This window comes from Cyanistes caeruleus, chromosome 4, assembly GCF_971803275.1.
Source record: "Cyanistes caeruleus chromosome 4, bCyaCae1.hap1.1, whole genome shotgun sequence".
In the NCBI taxonomy this organism is placed as follows: Eukaryota; Metazoa; Chordata; class Aves; order Passeriformes; family Paridae; genus Cyanistes; species Cyanistes caeruleus.
In genome coordinates, this window is record NC_141704.1 from 10,146,354 (window position 1) to 10,159,278 (window position 12,925).

Sequence of the window (12,925 nt, forward strand, 5' to 3'; positions counted from 1 at the left end):
AAATAGAAGCTGTCACTGGTGGTGACAGACTGTATAGGGTGTCTTTATATTTTAACAGTTGAATGGTTTGCCTCTAAATGTCTTACATTGTTTTGTAGGTGAATCACTAAGTCCAAGGCATCATAAAAAAAAAATTAAATTAATTTCCTTTTTACCAATATCACTTTTATTGCATATGTTTATATTTACTGCAGTAATTAGGGGAAATGCCAGGCTGATAAATACCCAACTGACATATTTCACATAGATACACTGAGAGTACTTTGTTCAGTAAAACATGGGTTGTAATCACTTTAATTTTATACCTTTGATAGGATTTGATTTCATAAGAACATGGACTTTCTGAATTGGCAACTGGTTTTTGAAAACTTGCATTTAACTGAAGAAAGTTCTTTCTTCAGTTAAATACTAAGTGATTGTGTTTTCAAGAAATCTTGTGAACTGAAATGAGCCTTGTTATGGTACTTAGGGGTCAGACTGTGAGCAGTAATCAGTAAAAGCTTACTTTTGGCTTCTAAATTAAGACGTGTAAATTTTTACGCATCCTAATGTGCAAAAAAATGATGGTGCCACTATTGCTATTGTGTTTCAGATGAGCATAACTAAAAGTTGGCTCTGTTTGGTTATGTTTTGAATGATCTTGGTGTTTGTCACATAAGGAAGGTCAGTGTTAAGGATGATCTGATGGCTTTTACAGTTGAAATCCTTCCATTACTTCAGTACTTTACTGGAGCTCAGATTAATTAAATTCACCCCTGAATTTTCTTTCCCTCTTTGAGCATTTTCATCAGTCAGATTTGAGCCTTGCCTTCATCTCCTAGCAAAGAGGGAAATGTTCGTTCTGGAGGATTGTTGTTCCATCTACTGGTTCCTTCATCTAATCAAAAACTCTGTTTATCTGCTTTTCTGACTGGCATTAATGTTAATGTTGACTGATGTCTCTGCAAACAGCTGGCTCATATATTTGCTTAATTAAATTACAGCATTTCCAGACTTTGGTTGATGTAACTCTCTCCATGCTACAAATGTGTCATTTCTCTCCTTCATTTTACATCAGCATTTGTGCATCTACAGATGCAGATGCTTTGGCTTGACCCTTTGTTCACTTTACAGCATTTGTGAGTACAGTGCAATTCAGTTTATTGGGGAAGTGTAGTATAGCACGGTTTCCTCGTCAGCTGCCTGCAAAGTTTGAACCAGTATTCCTGAAAATATTTTAAAAATAGTTTCTGTAGCCAAAATTATCAATCCCTGTGCTGGATACCTGACCTTCTTAGAAATAATTATTCTGATATATTTGCAGGACTACTTTGATTGGTAGTTTAATGTTAGTGACATTCCAGGGAGAAATTTTCTCATGTCTCTAAATTATCTCTTGAATGCCTAAACTGCTGTTTGCTATAGCCAAGACAAGGTGTGCACGGGCCATAGGATTGAACTTAGGATTTCTTTTATATTAGGTAATTAAATAATTTCTATAGAATGTCACTGGTGAAGCAGAGGAGTGTTTTCACTTTATTTTTTCAGATGTAATAGGCTTTTTTAGGGCAAAGCTACCTACTAGGTAATGTTTTTTTTTTCTACTTGCCAGGTACAATTTCTGTATTTTTACCCCAACTCACAATTATAATTGGTTTTCAGACCTTTTCTTTATAAAATTACTTTATGCCTGTAATTTTCCTATCATGGCTATAAATTTAGGTCGAGGCAAACTAAAATAATTTCGCAGCACAGTAATTGTTCTCACTCCCACATGGTTTATGTATCCAATAATCATTAGGTGATTTACTGGTTACTTCTATAAGAAACTTTTATTGGAAGCACCACTGAGTGCTTTGTGCCAGTGTTCAGTATCAGTGAACTGGTTACAATTGTGTGACCATCTCATGGGTTTGCTTAAGCAGCAAAACATGCTGGGTTTTTAGGTCCCAAAAATATTCCTTTTTAGGGCAACATGGAATGGAATACATTAAGAACATACAATGTAACCCCCTAATAACATGAATTGAAATACTAGGCATTATTAAAAATGCTTTAATATTATTAATCCTTTTATCCTTTCAAGTTTTGTTTGTTATACAATGTCCTACAGTTACAGGTTGGTATTTGCTGCTCAAAGCAGTTCTCTCTCTGTGTTTTGTGCCTGGTACTTAATGATTTATTTTAGGTTTGTAAATAGCTGAGCCTTTATTGAGACCTGTGATTTTATTTACCTTTTAATCTAGAGAGCACTATTGAACTAGTTAGCAGTAGTGAGACTTAAGCCAATGAGACTTGATTTTCTAAGTTATTTTAAGGCTTTGAACCAGGTTGACAGCATAAAATTATATTTATGTTTACTTTGACTGAACATTCATAATCAGGAAGAGGCATAATAATCTGCTTTCAGTTGAAATGTAAATTGTGAGGATTGTATTTTAGTATACATGAATATATGTATATTTATACAGAGACAAATTTAAAAGCAATCTTAAACTGATTTCCACTTGTACAGATGTACAGACAACATTTTGCACTTAAAAAAATTTCTGTGTATGTTTTTACATAATGTCAGAATATCATATAAATTACTTTTCAGTGAGTAGTCTTTATGGATGCATAAGACAGCAGAAGTATGTGTTTTCTCAAGACACAAATTTCTATTGCTATCATCAGTATTCTCATATTTGCAGCTATTCTCTCCTGTGCTTCCAAGAGTGTGTTTTGTTTTTCCGTAATTTATATATCCAATTGAATCTGATCTGATTATATTGTAAATCAAAACTAATTCATGCAATTTGGAAGTCACCTGATAACCAATATTTTTTAGAGGGTTAGAAAAAGTAAAATATATCTTTATCAATGTTTTTTTTTTTAATTACTCAACTCTCCATTTCTGAGTTTTATATCTTTATATACTTTATGTAAACTTGACACAAAATTTGTGGGAATTTCTCCATTATAGTAGATTTTTTTTTGAGTTTCCAAAGATTGAAGCATCAAATACCTGTTTTTCTTTTTAAATATATAGTCTCATTTTGGAATCTCCAGTCACTACTGGTTGCTCTCAGCATAGTGAAAATGAAAATCTAGTTCTGACATTCTTTGTCTTATGAAGGTCCAGAAAACATAAATCTTTACTGCTACGGTGCACAGAAAATTAACTGTCTTTAATAATATTTCTATTTATTTTGCAGTTTAATAATAATGCTCAAAATGTCAGCTGCTTTAATCATCTTGTCCAAGCTAATGTGAGGAACAAGAAGAAACTGAAAGAAGCTGTCTATAAAATCTCTGCTAAAGGAATTACAGATTACAAAAAAGGTTTTAGCTATGCTTTTGAACAGCTGCTAAATGTAAGTATTGAAATAAGATCTCTCTGCTGTCAAATGAAGGAGAACTGGAATGTTCAGCAGGCCACTGCATCTTCCTCCATTGTGTACTTAAGTGGTAGAAGTGCAAATCTCTATTTAGCAAGTAAATTCATCTACACAATAATTTCTTCATTGCAGGTTCCCCAGTAGGTTGCTAAGACTTTGGAATTAATTTGGTTTTCAATCTGTTGTACTGTTTCACTTCATTCATTCAGCTGTTTTTTCATTTAATATGTGATTCACAGTTGACACATATTTGTGGTAGTGGTTGGCTTGCCATTAATTTTAAAATTGGAAGATCTGTTACTGCACTATTACTTCAATTTTACCACATCATCTCCTAGAAATGCTACGTTAACCTGCAATTTCACACTTATTAGAAGTCATAAATACTTTTACCATGGTTTGAGCAAGATAGAGGGGAGGAAATGAGTTAATAGAGGAATACTAGGCACCTGATGATGCCTAAAGAGTAGTATCCACTCACTGAGATGATTCTAATTCTCATGTATAAAAATTCCTCAAAAATTAAATGCATCATTTCTGTGTTTTAAATGCATTGCACTTTCTAATTTTCACCCAGACACTAGCATTTTGAATAGCAATGTTTCCCATTTATAGCAAATGTTTGGAGTTTATTAGTAATTTTTAAATTATTCATGTAGTTGTTTACAAAAACAGTTCTAGTTCTCACCTTCCTGAAGTAGGAATATTATATGTTAAAACTTAGTGTAAATAAAGCTGTACCCCATTACAGCAGGTAAGGTATAGCTTAGCAAGTGAGAAATGTATTCTTATCCTTATTGGTTTATGGTTTTTTGATTCTGGGTTCATTTGTTTGTTTGGGGGTTTTTTGTGGTGTTTTTTTGTTTTGGTTTGGTTTTTTTTGTTTGTTTGTTTGGTTGGTTTCAGTTGTTTTTTGATATTTTGTTTGCTTGTTTTTTTTTAATTTTGTTTAGGTTTTTGTTTTGTTTCTGTGTTGTTTTGTTTTCTTTTCTTTTTTTCCTAATCTGTCAGATCCTGAACTTCAGGACACTTCCCTGACATTGCAGCTCAAAGCTAAATCTGATGTAAAAATTCTAACTTTGTTAAGTTTTGATGGAGGAATAGAAAATCCAGTGTTTTCATGGGAATTTTCTCAGCAGACCACTGTTCAGATTAGCAGAGGGGTGTGCTGGGGAAATGAGTAGATGTCCTCTGCTGACAGCTGTATAAAACCACAAACAATATTTTGAAGTCTTTTGGACATTTTGGACTGGGGATGGCATTTTCCCCTTTTCTGAACCTGTTGATATTATGCAGAGGGAACCAGGAAGACAAGAAATTTTGCCAAATATGTTCCTCATAACATTTATATTTGCTTAAAATTATGGATTACATTTAGTGCAGCACCAAATACTTTGTGTGCAGGCAACATTGAGAAAAGCTGAACACAGGGAAAGCCTCAAACCGGACTTGCCCGTAGGACTAAAGTATTAAAAAATAATTGGAGATCAGTGTCAAAGTGGGACCATCTCTTTTGTAGCTGGAGGCAGAAGTGTGACTAACCTCACATGATCTCTGCAAGACTGGAAGTTATGGATGTTGTGGATTACATAAGGTTCTGGATATATACTCATCCTCCCCAAATATTGCCAAATCTCTTTATCAGGAAGAGTAAAGGGCTGGTGATGGGTTTAGCCCAGGACTCTGGTGACAAGGCAGTGTAATATGGTGGTATAATAATGGCTTAAAAATATGCTTTGGGATAGTTTCCACTTGTGTATTTATGAATTTAAATATTCCAATTGCTTTAAGGTCCATATAAATGCAGTATTGCTCAAATTTTCAAGATAATTTTGTGGGTACTGTTTCTGGATGACAATTATTTCAAACAATTTTCCAGTATACCAAAGTAATGTTTGGTACCATGAAAAAATTGCTGTCTGATGTGTTTCTAAATGGAAATAGATACTTAAGGTTTTTCAACATAATAATTCATGTGATTAACAATAATTTGGATTCCTTAATTTTTTCACAGAATTTTCCTACTATTTATTGTTACATTAGCTTACTTCTTTGTAAATCATACTTCAGCTTCAGCAGTTCAGGAGGGTTTTTTCACTCATGCTGTAATATCTATGGTTTCTCAAAAAAAAAATAGAGAAAAATGCATTCCTAAAGTGTCATGTCACAAGGTACAACTGTAACCTGCCACTTAAAGAGTTAATTTTAAAGACGTGGAACTCATATAAAGCAAAAGCAATTTTACATGCAGTATAGAATGGATCATGTCTTGCTTGCCTGCTTAAAAGAAAAACATAAGGCCTGTATCAAATAGAATAGAGTGCTAAAAATTAACACACAGTCCAATTCCACTGGTATTCTGTTGTGGCTTAAGCTAAGAAGCTGTTTCTTGTCCTGGGGAAGCTCCTCTGTAGACAACACTTTCCACTGAGCTGTGGCCCCTTGGACTGCTAGGGCAAACCGTTCACATTAATGATTTTTCTGTTCAGAAAAAGTATTAAATTACATCAGCTTTTCACAATCTGTTATGGATTCACACCCTGAGCCAGTCTCCATTTTAGACCAAAGTAGTTTTGGGGGGAGGAAGGTGTTTTAAATTCCTTAAAAATCATCTGGTTCCAACACCCCTCCCATGGACAGGGACGAGGGTGCTCAGAGCTCCATCCAGCCTGGCCTTACACAGTTCCAGGGATGGGGTAATATCATATGATTTGAGTTTATTCATGTTCAGTTTTCCAATAATGTTTGGAGGCTAAATCTTGGATTTGATTTTTTTCCTGTGACATGACTTTAGTGTCTAAACAAAGTAGTGTAAGTAAATGCCCTCTGTAAGTATGAGGAGATAAGATAAAACTTTTTTTTTTTTTTTTTCTGATAGTGTGTAAGCATATGCCAAGTAAACCAAGGAAAATCCTGCTTTAGTCAGTGAAAGCAAAGCCCAGCTCAAGTTCCCATTGCCTATGGAAGCACTACTATAGTAGTATCAAAGTCCCTAGAAAAGTTCCATAATATGAGCAAATTTTGGTCCCCGTCCTTGTCCCTCTGATCTTATTTTGATCTGTATATTAAATCACTGTAAATGTAAGTGAATTCCTTTATTTATGAGGTATCCAACCATACTTTTATTACTTTTTTAATATCGAGAGAATTGCAGTCCAAAGCAGTGTCTTGCAAGTTATATTTCACAAGCAAAAAATGGTCATAAATTATTTAATTCCAGCTAGAACACAGTGTGCTGATGAGGTTGGATAGAAGGTATTGATTTCAGGGAGGTTTTATATGTTGTTACATGTAAGGGAATCTTTGGGCTTGATTCTTTGGGCTTAATTTTTTTTTTTTTTTTTCCTTCAAATTACTAAATTTGAAAGTAGTAATAGTAAGAAAAGAAGCAATTCTTCACTGAATATTGAACAGAAATTAGACCAGTGAGTAGAATGAAGGAAGTAGGATCATCATACCTGACCAGCCTGGTGACAGTCACTCTGTAGCCACAAAGAGTAAAGCAGGCATCTTTTTAAGGACAGCTCTCCTATTTGTCTTCCTGACTCTAGAGTAAATTCATATAGCAAAATTCAGGCTTGTGGAAGGAGAAGTTGAATTTCTTTCACTGGATCTCTAAGGGTTTTACTCTGTCACATCCAACTACTCAGAAGTACCAAGGTGTGTCTGACTGGCACCGTTCGTATGCAGCACAAAGGGCAAGGAATGGCTGCAAAACTAATAGGCAATTTGCTTACATGAACTTTTAGAGGACAAAGAATGAGGAGCCAAAATTCATGCTCACCTCTATTGATCTGGCTGTGGAACAATGTTTTTATTTCTTTGCAAAACACACTGCATTTTTTCTCAGGGGCTTTGCTAGTTGCTTTGATGAATTAGGAGTCAGAGGGGCTTCTTCTTAATTCTATTTCAGGCTTGCTCTCCAGAAATAATGGAACATGCTCCATTTTTCAGTTCTGAGATGCAGAATTGTTGGAAAAGTAGGTGATGGAGGCATTTTAATAATCTAGGTGGCCGTATCTTGGCTACAATATATTATCTAAACCTTATTCTAAAATACTTTTCTAAAGAAAATTAGCTATTAGTGAATTATCTATTCACTTAATAGTATTAATAGTTAAAAAAATGCATAAAAGAGTTAAAGATTTGGAAGATGAAGCTCATTATAAGGAAATATGACAAAAATATTTCAAAGCTTATAAGGTGGATATCCTATCCTATCCTATCCTATCCTATCCTATCCTATCCTATCCTAAAGGATGCTTAAATTAAGAGTTTTTATTCAAGAGGTCAGTGAGCTAGAAAGATTTTGTGAGTAGGAGTCCAACAGAAAAAAAATAAGTATATTCAGTAATTCACTGTTTTTCCATTGTTCCCCAATTTCTACCAGGAAGGTAATGGTAAGGGAAAAAAAAGTAAGGATGAGAAAAGAGAAGAGTAGAAATATTTAGAGATCTTCATTGTGCAAGTCTCATACAGAACATCTGTTGAGGAACACTGGGGGGTTGATGTGATGAGTATGAGCTAAGGATCCCTCCTTGTGTTTGTGGAGGTGAAAGGAACTACCAAATCCCTATTCCACTCTGTTGGGACAGATCTGAAGTGCCTCATATTTAAGTATCATGCAACAGAAAAGTGCGTTTATTTTATTTTATTTTATTTTATTTTATTTTATTTTATTTTATTTTATTTTATTTTATTTTATTTTATTTTATTTTATTTTATTTTATTTTATTTTATTTTATTTTATTTTATTTTATTTTATTTTTATTTTATTTTATTTTATTATATTTTATTTTATTTTATTATTTTATTTTATTTTATTTTATTTTATTTTATTTTTTATTTATTTTATTTTTCATTTATTTTTTTTTTAATTTTTCATAAGGGGCTATTGAATGGAATTCTGAAACATTTTTTGTGTTGACATTACCATGTTAAAGTAGTAAGTGTGTAGCTATAAAAGCCATCAGATATAACAGTTGTTATTCCTTCAAGCCTGAAATATAAAAACTCTTCTGTTTCTATCTCCTACAGCACAGTGTCTCCAGAGCTAACTGCAATAAGATTATTATGCTGTTTACAGATGGTGGTGAAGAAAGAGCACAAGAAATTTTCCACAAATATAATGAAGACAAAAAAGTAAGTGATCTATGAAAAAAATTTGCTGTATGAAATAAAACAGCATAAAGAGAATATATATTTAAATATAGAAGTGAAAATGGATTTGGTGTATGTATAAAGTACTTAAAAAAAAATCTGAATAGTATTGATCCTTAGGACACTTAAAGCTTTTTCAATCTATAATATTTATTTGAAAAATCATAAAATATATTTAATGTTTTACACTTTGTGACTCGTTGGTCTCAAGTGATGCAGAAATACACTGTAAGCCGTAAAGAGCTCAACTTTCTATTGACCCTCTCCTTGCGTTATCTATGAATTATCCAGCAGAAACATAGGTAGTTAAATGATAGGGTATATATGTGTATCTGTCTACTCACTGCAAATATCTTCTATGTGCTTTCATTGTTTGCCAGGCAAAGGCAAAATGAGAACTCAAGGTTAAAATCTGAATTTGAATAGATTTGGGCTGGAACAAAAACACATTTTTTCCCAGTGAGGCTAATTATATCTTTGAATGTCTTAGCAAGAAGTGGGATGGCTTTCTGCTGATGAAATTTGATCTGTGGTTCAAGCAGAATTATGGGTTTGACATGAGAATCCCTGGATGAGTTCTGTTGTTTAAATTAAATTGGATTATTAACTGTGCTGGTTTTGAGTTTAATTTTTGAATCTAATCAAATTTCTGGTCTGGCTTTTACATACTTAAAGATTTAAAAATGCAGGAGTGTGTACATGAAATATAGCAGCTTTTAAAGTTGTTTCCTAGTAAATTTCAGTGCAAACTATTATTTATTATTATTATAAGATTAATCACATTCTAAATAGAAATGGAATATGAGCTGATTCACACTGCAACTAAGCATTTACCTTTTCTAATGCCTGGGGGTTTGCCTACATCTGTGGGGTTTTGTGAGTTGTTTCCTGGGTTTTTTTCAAAAAGCAGTTTGAAGTTAGAATATGATTCATGAAGGCACTTTAACAGTTGCCGTGGATGTTGGTGCATGAAACAGTAGAAGTATTTTGCTGGAAATCCTCATATGTTTGAATTAATCTTTTCAAAAGTAGAGCTGGAAATGCAAAACTGAATTTGTGTCTTGACCAGGGATTCAATCAGTGACCTTGAATAATCATTCTGTGTCTGCTTTACAGTAGTGCTGCACGTAGAATATGTGGTGGGGTTTTGTTAATCTTTGAGTTGAAAGTACTTTTTAAAGTGGCAGTTAGAAGAGAATGGAAGTCATAGCCTTGTGTGACACACATGGCTGTACTCTAAAAAAAAAATATGTGCAGAGATTCCTCTTCAAATTTGGATGTGGTAGCTTTTATCACGTTACAACCACAGCCATCAGCTCTAGGAAATGCACCCATAAGCGGGAAGATAGATGATTCATTTCTTATTATTTTTTCATTTAATTTGCTGTATTAGGAGGAAAGTGTAGTAAAACATTCAGTCTAAACAACAAAACAGATTTGGAGTGCAGAGATTTGTGATCTTAATCACATCAAATGAAGTGTAGGATTTACTAATTTTAAATGGTTATTTTACTGCACCATTTAATAATGTAAATTTTCACTGCCAAGGGTTGGGTTGGTTTTATGTATAAAATACTATGTTATGTATAAAATACTATACACAGTCACTTTCTTTTTACCTCTTGTGAGGGAGGGTTTGGGGTTTTTACTGTGTGCAAATGAATAATAGTAATAATGGTCACTGTCTGTCAGTATATTATCATGTATAATTTAATGCATTGCTGATGCAATGCAAGGCACATTTTCTACACTTGTTTATGCATCTACAAGTTCAAATCTTAGTAAACACATTTTGTCACTTTTCTAATGAATCACTGGTTTTCTCCAAGGTGACATTGGAATTGCAGTACCAAGTTTATGCAGGTGTAATTTGAAGAACCATTTGCTTTCCCCTTATCACTTTCAATCAGTAACAATCCTTGTAGTGTTGAAGGGAAATTTATGATTGGAGGATATCTAATGAGACTGGAGCAGTAAATGAAATCTCCCAACATCTTTCATAGCATTCTAATATTTTTAAAAATAAGACTTTTACAAAATATGCTTGTGATAATGCTCTCCTTAGTAAGGCTACACTTGATTCCAGAATGATTACAAGTGAGCTCTCCTGTTGTTGTCTCAGTATGTAACTTAATGTTAGTTCATTATCAGCAGAGAATGGCATAATTGGTAGACACATTCCAACATGAAAAATACACATACACTTTTAATCTTGGTAAGTCATAATCACAAATATTGTGTTACCTTCTTGGATTACAAAGTAGGCTGCCTTCTTATATTAAATGATGAGAGTTTAAAGAGATGTGGGTGTAGTTTCTGTTGTCTTTATTGCAGTTAATTTATAATTTAGTTCATAAATATCCAGTGAATTTAAGACTATCTTGATATTTATCATTTGTAGAGGGACTATTCAGTAAAAGGTGTTAAAAAGTTTTCTGTGTTTTACAGTAGAAGCAATTTGTGGTATAAATATGTATCAGCATATGTGTCTTCTTGCCTATTCTGCATTTATTTGACCACTTGTCTTTGTGTTTTGCATAAAGCATATAAAAGATGAATCTTTATTGTCTTATGTCACAGTCAGTCACTTAGGCACCACTGAGTTGTGAACTTATTTTCTTTTTCTTGTACTAACAAAAGAGCATCTATTCAAATCTATTAATCTTTGTTTCCATCTTCCTGATGTAAAATTGCTTCAGCTCTATAAGTATTTTCTTTCTCATGTCAGTTAATTTGTGAATCCATGCCATGAAATAAGCTTAGTTTAGGCCCATCAAATGACATGATTTAGTACACTTGTTTGCAGCGTCCTTGGTGCAACCTTCAAGTTAAGTGAAATAATGCAATAAACACTTGAAAAGTACTAAAGGAGCAGCCTAGAATCTGGAGGCTAAAAAGTAGTCCTTTTACATCTGAAGTTTTAATCTGTTTGAAATAGCATACAGATATACTTTAAATAGTTTTCTGTCTGTATAAATAATTTACAGTGTGATAGGAGAGTTATTAGAAAACTTATGTAACACAGATTTGGGGAGGAACATTTTATCTGTTTGAAGAGGAAAACTACAGTTGTGTTTTACCTTTGCATGCCTTTTTTCCTTTTGTAAAGCAAATTTTTTTGTCACATATTGCAACTGCATTCTGAGCCTGATATTTAAAAACTGGCATGTTTACCTTTGTGGTGACATTTGGGGCACTCACATTAAATGTGTAAAATACCACACATGCTCTAAATTTCAGGAATGAGGGTGCTAAATTTCATTTTATTTGCACTCCTCCTACAGATGGCTTCACTGAAGATAGCAATATAACTTTTATTGAAATGTATGCCCTGTAGGCGTTTATCGTGAGAATTTTGAATTCAGGTTGAAAATAGAAAACCACAGATCTTTGGGGCAAATTTTCCCCTTGGAATCTGTATTTGGAAAGATTGCTCAACTTATGTGAGTAGGAAAAGACCTTAAACATACCTCATGCACTTTCAGTTGTTTGAATTTTCGTACAATGCCAGAGGTTTGTGTGGGTTGGATGAATTGACCTGACACACAGGGGCAGGATTAGTCTGACCCCTCAGGTAGGAGCAGAACTATAAATTGGGTCTTATGTCTCATTCTCACAGAATTATCTTTCATAATTAATACAACCTCATTTTTTGTAGATTTTTCTGACAGTATCATTTGAAAGGAAATGATGTGAAGTTTTCCAACAAATCAGTTCCATTAAGAATATCTGTGTGTGATGGGCATAGAATTGCTGCAGAGGTAGAGATCCTATGGGAGAAGGCTCTGGCTTGCTGGAACTCCACTGGGAAGCTTACAGCTGCCACTGACTTCTTCCAAATGGAACACATTCAGCATGTCAATTGAGTGATAAAATTGAATATTTATGAGAAAGAACTTGTAAAACTTTCATTTTAAAAAATGAAGTCTCCTATTGTCATTACCTGTGGATGGAACCATTTTCTTTTTTGGTTTCAATCCATTAGTGCATAACTGCAAGTCAATAAAACTAAAATCAAAACTGTATTAATTTAGGCAGGGGTGTATGTATTGTTCTAGATGAGTGATGGTCTTGGCTACAAAGGACCATCCAAAAAGCACATGACATTTCCACTTTGGGTAGCCGTGGAATTCTCAGGATCAGACTGACCAAATGTAACTTTATATGGTCACTTACAGAGCTTAAAATTGAATCAGCATATTTCACATCACTAGTGTCAGCTTTGAATAGAGCTGAACAACTGTCAGAGTGCATCCCAGCAGGTTTTGCATTTCTGAGTGTGTGGTAGACTTGTGACACAGGATATAACACAAAGTAATTAAATTAACGGTTCAACAAAGCTTCAGCTAGCTGGTTAAACTGGCTCCACAGCCCTTTTCCTAATCACTTCTGCCTTAAGAATACAT

At 33.7% G+C, this 12,925-nt stretch overlaps 1 protein-coding gene across 6 annotated transcripts in view; it reads left to right on the top strand.

Moving 5' to 3' along the window:
* Nucleotides 1-12,925, top strand: part of CACNA2D1 (calcium voltage-gated channel auxiliary subunit alpha2delta 1) — a 361,272-nt gene that overhangs the window by 276,614 nt on the left and 71,733 nt on the right. For all 6 annotated transcript variants that reach the window (XM_086886615.1, XM_086886616.1, XM_086886617.1 and 3 more), the window contains exons 11-12: nt 3,177-3,335; nt 8,397-8,501. In XM_086886615.1, the coding sequence (XP_086742741.1) occupies nt 3,177-3,335; nt 8,397-8,501 (264 nt within the window). The remainder of the gene's footprint in view (nt 1-3,176; nt 3,336-8,396; nt 8,502-12,925) is intronic.